Source organism: Mauremys reevesii, linkage group 3 (assembly GCF_016161935.1).
Source record: "Mauremys reevesii isolate NIE-2019 linkage group 3, ASM1616193v1, whole genome shotgun sequence".
Lineage (NCBI taxonomy): Eukaryota > Metazoa > Chordata > Testudines > Geoemydidae > Mauremys > Mauremys reevesii.
In genome coordinates this window covers 64,939,401-64,957,028 of record NC_052625.1, presented here as the reverse complement: position 1 = coordinate 64,957,028, position 17,628 = coordinate 64,939,401, and the positions used below count along the sequence as shown (strand labels likewise).

General features: G+C 50.4%; 2 protein-coding genes across 3 annotated transcripts; one reads left to right on the top strand and one right to left on the bottom strand.

Annotated features, from left to right (window-relative positions):
- Nucleotides 1-1,539: 1,539 nt before the first annotated feature.
- Nucleotides 1,540-9,325, bottom strand: YIPF3 (Yip1 domain family member 3). The gene is made up of 9 exons (XM_039529904.1): nucleotides 8,920-9,325; nucleotides 8,508-8,711; nucleotides 8,061-8,167; nucleotides 7,081-7,126; nucleotides 6,128-6,220; nucleotides 4,806-4,937; nucleotides 4,114-4,227; nucleotides 3,446-3,569; nucleotides 1,540-1,999 (listed from the first exon to the last, which is right to left on the bottom strand). The coding sequence occupies exons 1-9, from the start codon at nucleotides 9,019-9,021 to the stop codon at nucleotides 1,878-1,880; spliced, it is 1,044 nt and encodes a 347-aa protein (XP_039385838.1). The 5' UTR covers nucleotides 9,022-9,325; the 3' UTR covers nucleotides 1,540-1,877.
- A 119-nt stretch (nucleotides 9,326-9,444) lies between these two features.
- Nucleotides 9,445-16,274, top strand: POLR1C (RNA polymerase I and III subunit C). Of its 2 annotated transcripts, none has more exons than XM_039529905.1 (9): nucleotides 9,445-9,599; nucleotides 9,788-9,859; nucleotides 10,110-10,217; nucleotides 11,050-11,182; nucleotides 11,356-11,475; nucleotides 11,778-11,930; nucleotides 12,426-12,575; nucleotides 13,110-13,226; nucleotides 14,342-16,274. In XM_039529905.1, the coding sequence occupies exons 1-9, from the start codon at nucleotides 9,531-9,533 to the stop codon at nucleotides 14,458-14,460; spliced, it is 1,041 nt and encodes a 346-aa protein (XP_039385839.1). In that variant the 5' UTR covers nucleotides 9,445-9,530; the 3' UTR covers nucleotides 14,461-16,274. The 2 variants fall into 2 exon arrangements, with proteins under 2 accessions (XP_039385839.1, XP_039385840.1); XM_039529906.1 differs by having other exon boundaries at nucleotides 9,585-9,603.
- The last annotated feature ends 1,354 nt before the right edge of the window (nucleotides 16,275-17,628 follow it).

The following is a 17,628-nucleotide window of genomic DNA, read 5'->3' as shown; positions in this document are numbered from 1 at the left end:
TGTACCCTTAGTATTATCTAAACCATCCCTGACAGGTGTTTGTCTAACCTGTTCTTTAAAATTTCTAGTGACAGGGATTCCACAACCTCCGTAGGTAATTTGTTCCACTACTTAACTACCCATGCAGTAGGAAGTTTTTCCTAAAGTCCAGCCTAAATCTCCCTTGCTGCAATTTAAGCCCATTGCTTATCTTCTCCTCAGTGGTTAAGGAGAAGATCACTTTCCTTTATAACAACTTTTTCCATACTTGAAAGCTTATGTCCCCCCTCAGTCTACTACAGACTAAACAAACCTAATTTTTTTCAATCTTTCCTCATAAATCATTGTCTAGACCTTCAGTCACTTTTGTTGCTCCCCTCTGGACTTTCTCGTTTGTCCACATCTTTCCCAAAGTGTAATGCCCAGAACTGGGTGCAAGGTCTCAATTGGAGTATTATCAGTGTTGAGTTGAAGAACTACTTTTCATGTCTTGCTTAAACATTGTTTTAAAAAATATATATATATATATATATACACACACACACACACACACACACACACACACACACATAGGGATATATTAACAGTATTACTTCGATTCATTTAGTTAGATTTCCTATAATGCCTATATCCTTTTCTGCAGTACTCCTTCCTAGGCTGTCCTTTCCCATTTTATATTTGTGCAACTGATTAGTCCGTCCTAACTGTAGAATTCTGCATTTGTCCTTAAGTCAGATTATTTCTCCTGTTTTGTCAAGATCACTTTGAATGCTGATCCTGTCCTCTAAACTGCTTGCAACCCCTCCCAGCTTGGTATCATCAGAAACCTTTATAAGTGTACTCTCTATGCCATTATCCAAGTCATTTATGAAGCTGAATAGAACCAGATGCAGGACAGATCCCTGCAGGACCCCACTTGAGATGCCCCACCAACTTGATTGTGAGCCACTGATAACGGTGTGGTTTTCCAGCCAATTGTGCACCATCCTATAGTAGGTTCATCTAGAAGGTGGTAAATAAGCACCTCTGCCACAGCTATGAGCAGGCTCAAGTAGTGCAGTTGCTAGGGGGATGGGTCGGGGAAGCCCTGTCACATGGAACAATAAAGCAGGGGGAGGTGACAGAAGAGCAACAAAGGGATCGTGGAGGTGGAGGGATGGAGTTCCATGGCCAAGACTGAAACAGCTTGGTCAGTCTGGCTCTGACAAATAGCACCAAGAGGGGAAGCAAGATGAGATAAGCCTGCACCTACTGGAAATGGAGAGGAATTGTGTGTGGGACATGCTAAGGAGGAAGGGGGTTCAGTTAAGCAGTGCAACGTTCCAGCTGATTCTCAGGGCACCTTTGCTAATGATGAAGGGTCTTTTGAGTTATTGAATAGTTGCTGAAGGGAAGCCCCCTCACAGGACATTTAAAAATGCACTGGATAAAGGGCCAGGGAACAGACTGCAATGCATAATCCTGTTTGGCACTGGGAGGGGAGAGGGAAAGATTAGATGGGACCCACCAAAACTTCTCTCTCTCGCCCCTGCATGAGCAGGTTCTAACATAAGACATCACTCAGCACCAACTTCCATTTAATTCCTCCCTCTTTAGGAGGGGAGCAGAGCACATAGGCTGGGAGTTACAAGAGCAAGCAGAAGGGTTGGGGCAGGAACAACAGAGCTATAAAATCCCAGCTAAGTGTGCAGGAAGCTGAGGACAGCTCTGACCAGCACAGATGCAGGCTGGGAAGAGCTGAGTTCCTTTGAGACATGAGGGGGAGCCCTGCACTCAGCTCCCCAAAAAAGGTGCAGAGAAACCAAGTCCTGCTCTTTTGTCCTTTCCCAGGTAACAGCAGGTGGTTATGACCTAATGGCCCCAGAAGAGGTGAGGGCAGCGAGTCAGAGTCCATGAGGCTACAGGGTCAGCGCGATGGCTTTGGCTGTTGTGTTCAGTACAACAGAGGCAACAACGGGGATGTCTCTGGCGACTCTCTGAAAGGGGGGGATGTTGGGTCCTTCTAATGTGTCCAGGATACCTGTGGGGGAGGGTAAGAAATGAGAGTTAGACACTAAGGGAGAGTGTTTCTATTCCACTCTGGACAGGGCACATGCACAGAGGCGTTGCACATATATGCTGGAGGCCAGTGTCGCAGGACAGGCAGCCTTTAGGTTCATACAAACAGTAACACTTCCAGAACAAACCCTGGGTGCACATGGCCAAACAGCTGCACCGAGCAGAGCCTGTCACCTCTGCAGTAGGGTGGGGGGCTGTGTCTCTCTGAAGAGTGGAATACAGAGTCCCTCACCCTGTCAGCCCTAATCCTCTCTGGGGGACCACTGCAGTGTCACATGCTCCCCTGAGATACTTCCAGGCACTCAGCTTGAGGGAGCCCCATCTCCATTTGTCTTTAGCACCCATCAAGTTGTCCCTCAGGACAGTCCCACAGATCTTGCGTGGCTTTTCATCCTTAGCTATGCCTACAGAATTTACAGCAGGAGCTGCAGCTGGCAAGGGGTGTGTAGCATTTGTATTTCTCTGCAGTACAAATATGGACCTGGTGTGGCAGGGAACACAAGTACAGATGGAGGCCTTGTGCCCCAGGCCTTTTCTGTAACCCCTTTAAAGCAAGCGATAGCTAGGGGAATCCTTTGGAAGATGTTCTTCCCAGCAGATGAGTCTCGCACTGTGGGCTTGGAGCCCTTGCTCTGGCAGAGAGAATGAATCCATGACAGGGCAGTGCTGACTTCCAAAAAATGTTAAGCCATTCTATAAATATCAAGGGTGGGGCCGCATCTGGAATACTGTATGTAGTTCTGGTCACCCCATCTCAAAGAGGATATTAAAGGAGGTTTAGCGAAGGGTGACAAGAATGATTAGGGCCCTGGAAAAACTCTCAAAGACTGGCATTGTTTACAGTTGGAGAGGAGATTATACATATTGAATGGCCTAAACAAGGGAAATCACAAGCATCTGTTCTCCCTGTCTCATAACATAAGAACAAGGGATGTTAATCAAATTCAAAGTGGATAAAAATACTTTTTCATACAATGCATAATTAGACTGTGGAACTGCCTGCCACAGGCAGTGAGTGAGACTAAGAATTTAGCAAGGTTCAAAAAGGGACTGGACATTTATATGGATGACAAGACTAGCCAGAGTTAACTCTTATGCTAACACTTTGGAAGGGCTGTTAATTCTTGTGCTTCAAGGCTTATGCCAGTCTCTAGCTATTAGAATGAGACCTAACGTAGACAGCAGATTATCCCATATTAGACCCTCCTCTGAAGCATCTGGTACTGGCCACTGGCAGAGACAGGATACTAGAGCAGATGGAGCTCACATCTGTTCATATATGGCAATTCCTGTGTTACCTGACCCAGAACTGGGCTACAGCTTGGGAAGAACAGAGAGCAGGGCCCCAGGATGCCCAGTCAATAACCCCAAGCCTAAACAGGTGTTGCCTTCCTGCCCCTTCTCTTACCTTCCACCACCTTGTGATAGGCAAAGTGCAGATAGAGGAGGAAAAGCATGTGCAGAGCAGCCAGGGTTCCACACAGGATGAGCCGCTGGGTATGTCCTACTGTGCGTGACACCAACACAGCAACCTAGGAAAGAGACATGGGTTAGACAGACAAGGCCCCCGCCTCTGACTTCAGAATCTTGAGCGGGAGATGGGCCAAGCTGCAAGAGCTTGCTGATCCCTCACCCCCTCTTCAGGCAGATCCCTGTTGCAATTAGGCCTCCAATATCCCTAGACAGAGCTCTTGGGTCTAGTCAGAGGAAATTGGTAAGGTACCAAGTTCAGTGAGCAGTCAGTGCTAATGGACACCAGAAACTCTTTGGGGGAATGGGCATGGACCTCCAGGACTCCCCATCATGCTGCCTGCTACAAGGGAGAGTCCGGCTGCTTCCCATGACATCCCACTCAGTTGTGATGGGAATTACTGCCAGTCCTGCAGAGCAGAAAGCACATCACACTGCTGTCTCCTCTAGTTCACCAGCAGTGGGGATCCCAGAAGCCTAGGGAGATGCAGACTTTAGCCGCTAACCTCAGGGGAGGGAGGAGTGACATCAAGTGTGTATCTCTGCAAAATTACAACTCTCAAGCTTGCTTAGCAGAGAATCTCTGCTGGGTTGCCCATCCCTTACCATTCGTAGTGTGGAGAGGCCGCCGATCACCAGCCAGAAGATATAGAAGAGGGAGTGGAAGTGGATGTTATAGGTAACAAAGAGGGTGATGCAGTGTCCAAAGAGACCATAGCCCTGAAAGGAACAGTAAATGTGTGGTAAGAGTGGCAGCCCTGCATGGAGGCACCTGAGGTGCACTGGACATGAACAGCAGCAGCTTACTCTGAGCTTACCAAAGCTTCACTAAGTGCACATACACCAGAGAGGTGCGGCAGCCAGCTAGCACACAACCAGCTGTGGCTACTGTGCTGGCGGGAGGTATAGCTTCCTGCCTGAGAATGCCAGAGCCTGCTGAGGACTTAGATACCACAGGGCCTGGCTGTGGCAGATGAAGGAAACTAACTTATGTCTAGAGGCAAATGGGAATCTCCTAGTTTCACAGCTGGGCACTGAAATCAGGGAAAGAAACAAGCTGTCAGTCTGGAGCAACTGCCCCTTCCCCTTGTCCCAGGAGAGGGGTCCCCAGCAGGGATCGCAGCTTGAGACTCAAAGTAAATTCCTGCCTTCCCCAAGGATTGTTCATATGTACACAGAACAGCCACAAATAGAGGCCATCAGTTTACCATGATGCAAGGGCTACATTCCCCTCCTCCATCCCCTGTTGGAGCTCTGTGCAGCTACCCTGCACCCTGAGAACCCCGCTCTGAACATACCAGCAGTGACAGCATCTGCACCATGGTGATCTGGGCATTGCACAGGTATGCCAGGAAATAGATGAAGGAGGAGACGCCCAGCCAGTAACCGAAGCAAGTGCCAATTGCTGTGCCCATCAGCGTGCCTTCCCTCTGCAGAGAGAGCAAGAAGGTGAAGAGGATGGCAGAAAAGACACCACACACAGTACAGTTACCAACCAACCACAACCCACCCTCAGCAGATTTCCCCTTGGCGTTGGTGGATGTTTCCCTAATGCCTGACTAGTAGCATCCAGGGGGGGATGGACCAGTGATGCAGTGCTAAATTGTATAGTACAGCAGGCCAGCAGACGTGATCGCAAGTTGGTAACTCAGCCTCCAAAATCTATCTTGTGTGTGACAATCTTGTATGAATCACCATAAAAAAGCCCCCATGTCCAACACCTAATGTTTTACCAGTACATTTTACTTAACTGAAAAGTTGCATAACAGCAATTGAGACTTCAGCCCTTAGTAATACATACATGGATCAACATATAACATACATAACTCAGTTTACAGTTTGGTGTATAAAAGCTAAGTAGCAAGGCACATCCAAAGCACACATGTGCGTAGTCAAAAAGCCCACTGGTGGCACACGTAAGATTCAGTTTTTACAACATTAATAATCTCTACAAATGTCAAATTAGGGCAACGCTCACTGGCATTCTCCAGCTACATTTATTGGGCTGCTCCATAAACCCAATTTAAGTGGCTGATCAGTTAATGGCAATGGTTTCCCCTCAGCCCCAACTTAGCCTGACAGCCCCCACACACATCCCAGCAGCCCTGACCATACATGCCACTCCCAGAAGTACCCAACACCTCAGCCCCACTGGCCACAGCCCCCACTCACCTCAATATCCTGGCCCTCCAACTCCACCACTCCCAATCCCACAACATCCCCACTCACAGCTCACCCCGGGACCTCTCTGGCCACTCACTGGGAACCGCCGTCACAACACTCCACTTCTGTCCCAGGCTAGGGTGGCTCCTCTCGCTCCTGACCATCCTGTCCTGGATTTCAGGTGCCGGAGCACCTCTCTTGACTGCTCCAGCAGCACTATACTCCTGCACTGGTCCATCCACTGCAGTAGGCTCTTTCCCACTGCCCAGCTTCCCAGACAGCAGAGAACTGGGTTCTTCTGACCTTGCCAGCCTCAGAACAATAGGCCCTACCGCACACCAAGGTCCCCTTCACCAACGCATTTCTAAGTCACTCTCAAAACAGAAGCACCCCACGTAACCAACATCAGCTCAAAGCCTGGTGCAAACCCAGTCTTGAAACTAAAATGCTCCCTTACAATGATGGTGTCTGAGGTCTTCATCCCATGCAACAGGATGGCCACCAATGTGAAGACCAGCATGAGGGGGCCGTAGAGCTCACCTGCAATCTTCTACAAGGGGAGACAGAAGGGAGGGGTTTGGTTAGTGCTGCAGGAAGCCAGACCACCTCCAAGCTATATGGGAAGTGCCCTAGACCTAGCTCACACTCTGGTCACTTACTGACCTGAGCAATTACAGCAAAGGCTGGTGACAGGAACCAAAGAGAACCAATCACATGAGTAAGGGTTAAGAAGGAAGCTTACCTGAGATACTGACTGAGGAGTCAGATCAGGAGCTAGGGTCACGCTTGTCCCCCTGCATGGAGGTCGGGGGATGTGGTTTAATGGAAATTAACCAGGAAATCTGGTTGAGGCACCATACAAGAACTATCCCACACAACTCACACACACACACAATCACCCTTGCACATGCATGGCAAAGTGCTTTAACTAATTCATCCATATAGCCCTATTTTTGGGGGTGGAAGGGAGGCAAAACACAAGGCCACAAAAGAAGTCTGTGTCAGATCCCAGCATTCCCTGCTCTCAGGCCATAGTCAGCTCCAATACAATTAGTGACAGAGTTAGCAAGAGCTGTCTATAGCACTGTGTCAGCAGCACTTTGCTGACAGGCTTATTACTTAGCAAACTGACAGCTTGGGAGAGCATCGGAGCTGGGGGTGGAGGTAAGTAGTTGTGCGATTGTGCCAGCTCCGAGAGAGGCATCAAGAGCAGCACTGCCTTAAGAGGGCTGGCCTTATGGTCTCCTTGCTGCCGGTCACAACTGCTGAAACCCCATCAGGCAAAGGTGTGCAGACTACTGATAGGCATTTCTAATACACCCATCTCCTGAACATCTGATTAAGCACTCCAATGCCTCTGAAGCCCATTCACTCAGGATACAGAGCCTGGTGCATCACAGGGGTACTCACCTGGGGAAAATTAATCATCTTCATGGGGATCATGGACTCCAGCAATCTGCACCGCACAAAAGCACAGGAAGATGTCAAGGGCGAGGAAGGCAATGAAAAAGTTAACAAGAAACCTGAGAAGTGAGAAATGCTGTATTCCATTCCCTGATCTCCTGAGCCAGCATAACCCCATGACCTGGGGCCAGACTGGAACCAGTGCTCTAGTGATGTAAGGCTCCATCTCCCTTTCCCTCTAACCCCCAACAGAGCCAGCCAATCCCACTAGCAACTGGGGACCAGACTGGAAACTGCCCTTGAGGGGAGAGGATACATATTGCAATCCTAGCCCCTTGTGCACAAGCAGATTTCTGAAAAAAACACCTGCCTGGTGTCCTGAGGGCAGGGTGGCACCATGGGAAAGTGGGGACCAGAGAGAGACTATCATAGAGGAGACAGCCAAAGCTTTGCACCTGTGGAAACAAATGTTGTGTGGGACAGATGGACGTTTAGTAGGGCTCTGTGCTTTCCTGACACAGGATGTGAGATTAGCAACAATGAAGGCTAAAGGAGCTGTTGGGCTCAGCTCCACAAACCCTGTGTCTTACACTCAGAATGGCACCAATAGGCTACAAATGAAACAATATCCAACTCAGTTAGGGGATGTATTGATGTAACTCTTTAGGGATAAAGTGGGGTAAGTAATTCAAGTATCCTGGAGCACTTTCCCCCAAAAGCTATCTCCACAGAAAACCCAAAAGAAGAAGTGGACTAATTAAGAGCTATCCAGGCCTTCATTATACATGAGATAAGGTGGAAGATGCTCCTCACTTTATGGCATGGCTCTTCTGCCCTATTCAGGTGGCACCTCGCTGGTTCATTATCACAGGGCAGCCCTTCTAAAGCACCTGGTGTACGGGCCACAGCAGGGCATGCAGCTGCTCGAAAGCGGGTGAGAGGCCTGCATGACCCGAGTCATTTGCCCCTCTGCCCAGTTTGCTCACCTGTTCCGAACTTGGATAGGCTCCACATCAAAGTAGGGTCTGAGAATATCAATGTTGGCATAGAGACTGAAGGCCTTCGAGGCTTGTCTCTTACCTGCCTGCCACATCTGAGGAGAGAAATGGGCAACTATAGCAGAGTGAACACTTCTTCTGCAATGCTGCTCTGAGCAGATTCCCCTGGAACCAAAGCACCAGGTGGCTAATAACCAGAAGGAAACAGAAACATCTTCAGAGAGATCAGCATCCCACCCAAAGCCTGGGAGGAAGTAGGACAAAGGACATCAAGGCCAGAATGGGACTCAGGTTGGAGCACTGGGAAACCCTCAAGGAGATGGGGAACAGAAGCCAGGAGAGCACAGGGTCAATTGGGAAACGGCTACCTGGACCCGAGGTGGGCTCTGGAGCCCATGACAGCCAGCCCCCCATCCCTTGCAGCATTCTGCTCACCTGGTCGGCTACTTGTCGGCCCAGCTGGCCCTTAAAACCCTTCATGCCCAGAAACTCTCCATCCTCCTCGTCTACCGCAGCAGCTTCCGCATCCACGTCCTCCTCCTCCTCCTTCATGCGTTGGTGCATCTCGCCCATGTCCTCGAAGCTGGAGCCAGACGTGTCGTCCATGTTCTCCATGTCGATCACGGCGGAGCCTCCTCCCTGCGCCCGGGGCAGACGGACAGTGAGCCCGGCTCAGAGCCGAGGCGACCCCGTCCCAGCGCTACCGAGGAGCGGCGCAGGCGCTGGGCCAGGGGGACCCCGCAGCGGCCCCGGCCCCGAGGGGTGACGGCTGCAGGGCTGCACAGCCCGGCCGGCCGGTCCCCAGGCCGCCTCCCGCGCCAGCCCGGGGCTGCCCCGCGGCCCCTACCTGCAGGTTGTCCTCGAAGCCGCCCCACTCCGCGCCGGCCCCGCTCCTCGCGCCGCTGCCGCCTGCCCCCGCCGCCGCCGCGCCCCCGGGCCCCGACATCATCCCCCTCGGCTGGGGGGGCAGGGGCCCCGGCCGCTCTGCTCCGCGCCTCGCTATGGGGGCTCGGGGAAGCCTAGTCTGGACCCGGACGTGACGGGCACGGACGTCAGCCGCTCCAGCAACTCTGGCCGAGGACGTGGAAGCTCCTTTGCTCTCGCGACATTTCGTAATAGCGGCCTGGCCGCGACGCCATCTTGGTTGAGGCAGGACTCGCGAGCGTGAAGGGGCCTCTGGGAGAAGGGTGCGGGCTGTGCCCTGCCATCCAGACAGCGAGCCCGCACCCAGCCCCGCTGCTAACGCCTACCAGTGCGCGGTAGTAGCAGCGTCTGTTGCCTATGACAGAGCCACACCCAATATGGTGGAGACCAAGTCGGCGCCCTACGCCAGGGCCGTCACAGGGGGCGAGAAGGCTAAGCCCGTATCACGTGACTGAGAGGCGGGGACGTGCTAATGCGCCTGCGCAGTGAAGAGCATTCCTGTTTGTGTGTCACGTGCCGGGGTCCGACCGAAATATGGCGGCGCGCGGCAGCGTGGAGGAGATGCGGAGCCGCGTGATCCTTGGGGAGTTCGGGGTCCGCAACGTGAGTGAGTTGGGTCGGGGAGAGCCTCGCTCCCGGGCAGGGGGCGGAGCCTAGCGGGCGGGCCACGCTCTGGGTGAGCGGCGGTTGGGGGCGGGGCGCGAGAGGTCCCGGGTCTGGTAGCGGTATCGGCCCCTGGGACCCGGCCCCGCCCAGCACCGAGCTCTCCGCTTCGCTCCGCTCCGCTCCAGGTTCACACCACGGACTTTCCCGGCAACTACCCCGGGTTCGACGACGCGTGGGACCAGGCCAAGTTCGAGAAGGTGAGAAGCCGCTGGGGACCCTGAGCGGGGTGGGGTGGGGGAGCTGAGCGGGGTGAACTGGGTCTCCCGTGGCTGGTCTCTGCAGCCCCGTGGCATTGGCAGGTGACCCCGGGCCGGGAGATGCAGTGCCTGGCTAAGGGACTGGCCCTAGGCTGCCTGGTCACCTGGCAGCAGCTAGCAAGGCTGAGCCCCACCCTCCCCCAGGAGCTGGGGTCCCCAGTGACTCTCCCCCCTTGCGTCTGCCCTGCAGAATTTCCGGGTGGACGTGATCCACATGGATGAGAACACGCTGGAGTTCGACATGGTGGGGATCGACGCAGCCATCGCCAATGCCTTCCGGCGTATCCTGCTCGCTGAGGTACCCAGCAGGGGCTTCTGGACTTTTATGCCAGGGCTATCTGAGCCAGCTGCCGGCCGCATCAAATCCTGTCATATCTGTTTCTCGTTGCTAGTCCTGGCTAATTTTGAGCTGCTTTGGGATGGACAAAAAATTATCCTAACCTTCTTGTTGTTTGCCCAGAAGCTACATTGTGTTGACTGGTAAAGAAGTCTCAAGGGAGGCTGGCCAGGGTGCTAGCTCCTAGGGTTGTCAGGAAGTGAGACCCAGCTCTTGGGAAAGGTGAGATTGTGACTCAAGGGTATAGAGAAGACAGAAGCCCCAAACTCAGTGGGGTGGAGAATAGGCTCGAAGTGCAGTGAGGATATTCCATGGACCGCCAAGCTCACAATGTATAGTCTCTGCCCCTGAGAGAAGCAAATAGTCCTTCTGTAAGCTAGGAGAGCTTAGGGAGGCAAATAAGAGACCATTAGCAGAACCTGTTGCATTTCTGGGATAAGTGTAGTCCAGGTGCTAGTAGGTGTTAAACAGCCACCCCCCCCCCCCAAGATCCTATACACAGATCTGTCCCCCAAGCATAGGGCCAAGTTCTACGACTGCTCATATGGGGTAATGCAAATCCTATTAAAATCAATGGTAACACTCAAGTGAGTAAAAGAGAGAAGATACAGGATCCTCATCTAGATCCCTCGTTTGGTAATGGTGTCTGTGAACAGCAAGAGTTGTTCAAACTCCAAAGAGGGTGGGGGTGGAGCAAGAAAACTTCTGGCTGGGTATTAGGGAATGGTGGTTAGCAAATAGTGCATGGCTGGGGTACTGCCTGCCTGATTTGCTCTGTCTCCTTCTCCCTCAGGTGCCAACAATGGCTGTAGAGAAGGTCTTTGTGTACAACAACACGTCCATCGTGCAGGATGAGATCCTGGCCCATCGCTTGGGCCTCATCCCCATCCGAGCTGACCCACGCCTCTTTGAATATAAGAACCAAGGTGAGAGTCTGTGCAGGGGATCCTATGATAAATGGAAATATTGGCGGCTGCTCCGAAGTGAAACCAGTGCCAGATGGATTGAGTAAATCTGCAATTCCAGGAGGGAGTGGGAATCTAGTCAGTGGGGAGATAGTCTAGGCAGGACTCATTTTGCTTTCCCCATCCCTTTGTAGGTGATGAGGAAGGCACAGAAATTGACACGCTGCAGTTCCAGCTGAAAATCAAATGCAGCCGGAACCCTCACTCAGCCAGGGAGTCATCTGACCCCAATGAGCTCTACATTAATCACAAAGGTAAAACTATTCTGCTCTGGAAGTAAACTCTCCTCTTCCCCAAGCGGATAGGGACTTTGCTGACCCCAGTGAGCTCTACCTCTACCAGAAAGAGAACTCCTCTCTTCCCCTCCCCTTTCCCTCCCCCTGGCATGAAGAAAACTGATCCCTTCCCTCTATGAAACTTCCTTTTTGCAAGGTCCAATCCTCATAGTTGTATTTCCTTGCCCTGCTGGGATAAGCAACCTCTTGTATAAGTGTTGCCTCATCTCTCTGGGTGCTGAGGCAGCTTGGCCTGATACTTGTGGTACATCTCTACACAGTTTACAGCAAACACATCACGTGGGTGCCCCTGGGAAATCAAGCAGACCTGTTCCCAGATGCAGATTTGCGGCCTGTTCATGAGGACATCCTTATTGCCCAGTTGCGGCCTGGCCAGGAAATTGATGTGCTCATGCACTGTGTCAAAGGCATAGGTGAGTCAAGGGTGCTCAGTGGGGCAGCGAGATGGAAAACATGGGTCTTTCAGGTGGGGTATGGTGTGTGTAGTGGGCATGGGGTCATAGGGATTTTTCCCTGATCTGTGGGGCCTTGAGTGTGGTTTGACTCTCAGATTTTTCTGTCTTAAATGGCAGGCATTAAGGAGCACTTCAGAGCTTAATCTTGTCTAATGGGGATTAGTGGGCACTCTGCATGGAGTGCTGCTTATCCTTACTTGAAGTCCAAGGCAGTCCTAGGATGAGCCCCACATCACCCAGCAACTAAACTGGGCTTCCATCCTGGCTGCACAAAGCAGCAGTGCGGTGTCAGACTGGATTGTGATGTCTTGTTACCTCTTCACAATGGTACAGTCAGGGCCTGCTTGGGGGTAAATTGGGCTGGGAAGAGCCATGGTAATGGCAGCCCTGGGGGATCCTACCCTCTCTGAGTTGCTGCAATATGCTTCTGCCTTCTTATCTCTCTTCCTTCAGGTAAAGACCATGCCAAGTTTTCTCCAGTGGCCACAGCTAGTTACCGGCTGCTGCCTGACATCACTCTGCTGCAGCCCATTGAGGGGGAGGCAGCAGAGACGCTGAAGAAGTGCTTCTCCCCGGGAGTTATTGAGATTCAGAACATCAAAGGTACCTTCCACCTCCACCCCAGCGATGAGACTGAGTACAGGCTAGAGCCAGGCATTGTACAAACAGAGCCTATTCCCCCAATGGCCCTCAATCCTGAATCTCTATTCTGGGTTTCGGTTCTACAAATGAATGGGTTTGTCATGTGATGAGGTTGAGGCCTCCCTGTTCTCTCCCAGAGATGCCTGTCCACTTAGCTCTTTTATTGGTCTTTATAGCCCCAGGTACTGCTCAGTTGTCCATGAGGCTTTGTTGTAACTGTTGGCTGTGAGTTTGCCATTCCCAGCAGTCGTGAGGCCTCAGGTGGACCTGCGCCTAATGTTGGACAGGATGCACATTCTTTTTGAGCTGGAGCTGCCTTTTCAGGCTTATGCCTTTCTGAAGTTTGTGTTGGAAGTAAGGAAGTTTTTTGTGTAGGACTTCGGTGCCTTTTCCTGGTGGGGAGAATTGCATGTTTTGGGTGCAGTGCTGGCAGGAAGGAGATCGCTGGTCCACTAGTAGGGACAAATACATACCCCCTCTCCATATCTCCTGCAGGGAAGAAGGTGGCAAGAGTGGCCAATGCTCGGATGGACACGTTTAGCCGGGAGATCTTTCGTCATGATGATCTGAAAAACCTTGTGCGCTTGGCACGAGTGCGAGATCACTACATCTGTAAGTAATCCTCCTCTGCTGGATGCTTCAGTCCATTCCTTAGCTTCTCACCCTGCAGAAACTAGTCATCACACTATTTTAAGCCTCTTCATCATCTGCAGAAGATCAACCCTTTCATACATTCATGTTATAGTGGGTGCCATGCTTTGGGGCAGGAGGCATCCACATTTCCTTCTCCCTGTACTAAGCAAACCCTGTCACTGCTTGTAGTCAGGGGTAGGCAGAGTGGCGGGGAGCATAGAATCATAGAACCTTTAAGAAGTGATCAAGTCCAGCCCTTTGCACTGAGGCAGGACTAAGGAAAGCTAGACCATCCCCGACAGTGTTTGTTCATCCTGTTCTTAATTTCCAATGATGAGGATTCCACAGCTTCCCTTGGAAGCTTATTCCAGAACTAAACTACACTTATTAGGAAAAACTTTCTAACTATATCTAACCTAAATCTCTTGCTGCAAATTAAGCCCATTACTTCTTGTCCTACCTTCAGTGGATGTGGAGAACTGATCCTTGATTTTTATAACAGCACTATCTCTGAGGACTGTTGCTGGGTGTTCCCCGCCCCCCAGACTTCTTTTCTCAAGACTAAACAAGACCAGTTTTAACCTTTCCTCATGGGTCAATGTTTTCTGAACCTCTTATTTTTGTAGCTCTCCTCTGGACCCTCTATTTTGTCCACATCTTTCCTGAAGTGTGGTACCTGAAATCAGACACTGTACTCCAACCGAGGCATCCCAAAAGCCGAGTAGAGCGGGACAGTTACCTCCTCTCTTAGGCGATTCCTGTTAATACACCCACAATATTGGCCCTGTTCACATGTTGTGAATTTGTGATCCACTTTAACCCCTCATCCTTTTCAGCAATGCTACTACCTAGCCAGTTATTCCCCATTTTGTAGTTGTGCATTTGATTAATTTTTTTTTCTTCCTAAGAGTAATACTTTGGAGGACAGGATTGAAATTCAATCAAGATAAGTGCAAAGTGCTTAAAGCCCCTCCCCTGGTGTCATCTGCAAATTTTGTAAACATACTCTCCACTCCATTATCCAAGTCATTAATGAACATGGAGGATTTGATGTTGGGTAGTAGCTGGGCTGACCCATGTCTCTGTTTCCTCAGTCTCAGTGGAGTCTACAGGTGTCCTGCCTCCAGATGTGCTGGTGAGCGAAGCCATCAAAGTGCTGATAGGGAAATGTCGACGGTTCCTGGATGAGTTGGACTCCAACCACATGGACTGAGCAGTTCAGGACACCATGTTTGAGAAGCAGAGACTGATTCTATTGCCCTGGGATCTGGGCAGGGATTGTTTCCAGCCCACAAGCCTATGTAAACAGGAGGGGTACCTTCTGTTACCAAGCAATGGGACCATCCATCACCTCTTCCCCATACTGTATGTAAGCAAGCAGGTGGACACACTAGAAATGAAGGTGTGCCTCCACTTCCAGCTGTGTACATGCACTAGCAGGAGCCTAGGAAAGTCTTATGGCTCTCATTTTCTAATGGGTTTCAGCACCTGCAGAGGATGGCCAGTAGGGCACAGCAGGGGCTTGTACTGGCCACTAGGCCTTACTGAAGTCAGTGGTCCCCAATGCAGTGCCCGCCTACTGACAAGGGAGCACCCCGCCACCAAGGAGTGCGGCCAGAGAAGCGGCAACACCAAGAAGCGTTGCTGCCGAAATGCCACTGCTTCTCGGCATTTCAGCGGCTGGTCATCCGGCACCCGCCACACTGAACAGTTGAGGACCGCTGTTCTAAATGAAGCCTTGCTCAGGAAAAGAGCCAGCTTCAGTAGTGGCTGTTTTAATTGTCAGACTTCATTACATACACTTAGCCTGGGGGTGGCTTGATTTGCTAGCTAGGAAAGTGGAAAGAGGCACCACTTAATTCATTAACAATAAAAATGCTAGTGCTGCAACACTTGAGCTGGTGCTTTGAAATCTGGGCTCAAACGCCACTTGCCTTTTTTCCTTCCAGGGTAAGCAATTGCTGTATTTGCTACAGTGGTGGTTTGCTCACCAAAGGGAAGAGAGATGCTAAGCCCATCTCTATGAAGATGGGGTCTGCTCTGTGGAAGTTGAAGCAGTACTGCTTACACAGGAGCATGGGCGCTAGGTCAAGCTGCACAAAGCATGAAGAATAAAAACTACATTGGATTTTCAACATTCTTAGTCAGCTCCAGGCCTAATATAAGCCTAGCTGCAGAAAGTTTGAGAAGAGGATACTAGCCTGTTCTTATGGAGTAGGCATGTGATCTGTATGACTGCAGATTTCATCACAGCTAATGAAACTCATAGGAGGGAAAGCATAATACTCAAGTAAGGATCACATTGACTGAGAGTGCTGCCCTGGCTCTGAGCCTGTTCACTATACACAAGCAGTTTGCAACTAAGTATTAATCTTTATTTAGGGGCTTCAGTAGGTGACCAAAAATAAAGGAATATCAGTCTCCCACTATCCTAAAAATAAGGCTGCCCAATTTTTCCCACCTAGGAAAAAAACTTTAGGTGATTAAAATGAGATTTTGGAAGTTAACTTTAGAAACAGTAATTTGCTATCACAGTAGGAGCTTAATACAGTGCATCTGATGCCTGCTGGAGCCCTGTACTTCCATTTTTAAAAAAGGCTCTAGCCTTCTTCCTTGTGGAGACAGACTCCAAACTGTAACCCAGTTGTTTAGCCAAATATCTGTGGAAAGAAGTTTTCTATCAGTAGTGAAGTCAATCAGGCCAGCAGTTTGCATACCAAAAGTGACCCTTTAGCTCTTAGAAGGGAACAAAGGTGGGAGAGATGGCTCCTCTGTTCTCCAGTCCCAGATTAAGAGAGTTAAAGTGAGGGAAATCCTAGGCAAAGTATAAAAGCTGGAAGACTGGGTCCATTTACATAATTTAAGCATTTTACCAAACCTTGAAAGTTAGGGAGCATCTCACAAAACAAGACACTGACTCAAATCATCATCACACCCTTCATTCTGCCCCTCAGAGTAAATGAACTGACATTGAAACTGTATAATCCCATAGCCGCACTTGTTAATAAAACTAGTACAAAAGCCAAATGTTTGCACCATTCATTCATTCCTGCATCTATTTTCATATCTAAGTTTGTGCGTAACTAAGCAGGCATGTTACATATCACTTAAACATATTATGGGAACAGGCCACTTCATATTTGCCAGTGTAATGATTAACATCTGATACAGGCTATAGGTTTTTTTTTAATTATGGAGTTAAAAAGAGCAATTCCTACTGTGTAATTAAGTAACAGCAGATATGGTTTTATTTTCACTTCAGCTTTATATGATCACAGTGGTTCCTTCTGGCCTTAAAAATTTGTTAATCTGACTTCATGCAGGTTACAGGCTAGACCAGTGGTTTTCAAACTTTTTTTTCTGAGGACCCACTTGAAGAAAATTGTTGATGCTTGTGACCCAATAACTGGGGGATTAGGGGTGAGGGCTGTGGGATGGGGCTGGGAATGAGGGGTTCAGGGTGTGGGAGGGGGCTCAGGGGTGCAGGAAGGGGTTCCAGGTTGGGGTGAGGGCACAGGGCTGGGGATTGGGGTACAGACATCTCTGGTGGCTCCCAGTCAGCGGCAGGCTTCCTGGCTGTCCTGGCACCACAGACAACACTGCACATAAAGGGGCCAGCGGCAAGTCTGGTTCCTAGGTGGAGGTATGCAAGTGGCTCCATGCAGCTCTTGCCCCCAGGCACCACCCCTCACCCCAGCTCCCATTGGCTGGGAGTGCAGAGCTGGTGCTCAGGGCGGGGGCAGCATGCAGAGCCCCCTGGCCCTGCTGCTGACCACTTCTGGGGAGCAGTGCAGTGACAGAGCAGGTAGGCACTAGCCTGCCTTAGCTGGGCAGCACTGGCAACGGGACTTTTAACATCCCAGTTGATGCTGCTGACCAGAGTGACCCAGTGACCCCAACTGAAAAACGGTGGGCTAGACCACCTCACCCAATGGAAATTAGCTTCTATAGCTCAGTATCAGGAGTCACTTCCAAAAGACAAATGAACCATCCTAGGCAATACTTTGTTTCATGATGGTGATACATTCTTGTATGTCACTGGAGGCAGAGTTAGGCTGGAGTGGTTACATGAATGAGAGGCAGTATTTTGTTTAGGTGCAACTCTAGTTTCTCTTTTCCTGGCTTTTTTAAATGCAGCAATTGGTCTTGAAAGGTCATGTATGCCTTCTCCTTAACTAGATACCTTAAACGCAGACTACAGTTCTTAAGCTTCTGAGTTGACCTTCACACAAATGTTGTATGGCTAATGATCCAAGTCAGCCCAGAGAGTCATTAACCTCAATGCTGTGAGTCAGACAATTTTGCCACTGGAGTAAAAATGGGTGTTGGGAGGAGAAATATATAGTATGGAAGCCTCATCATCAACTGGACAAGAGACAAC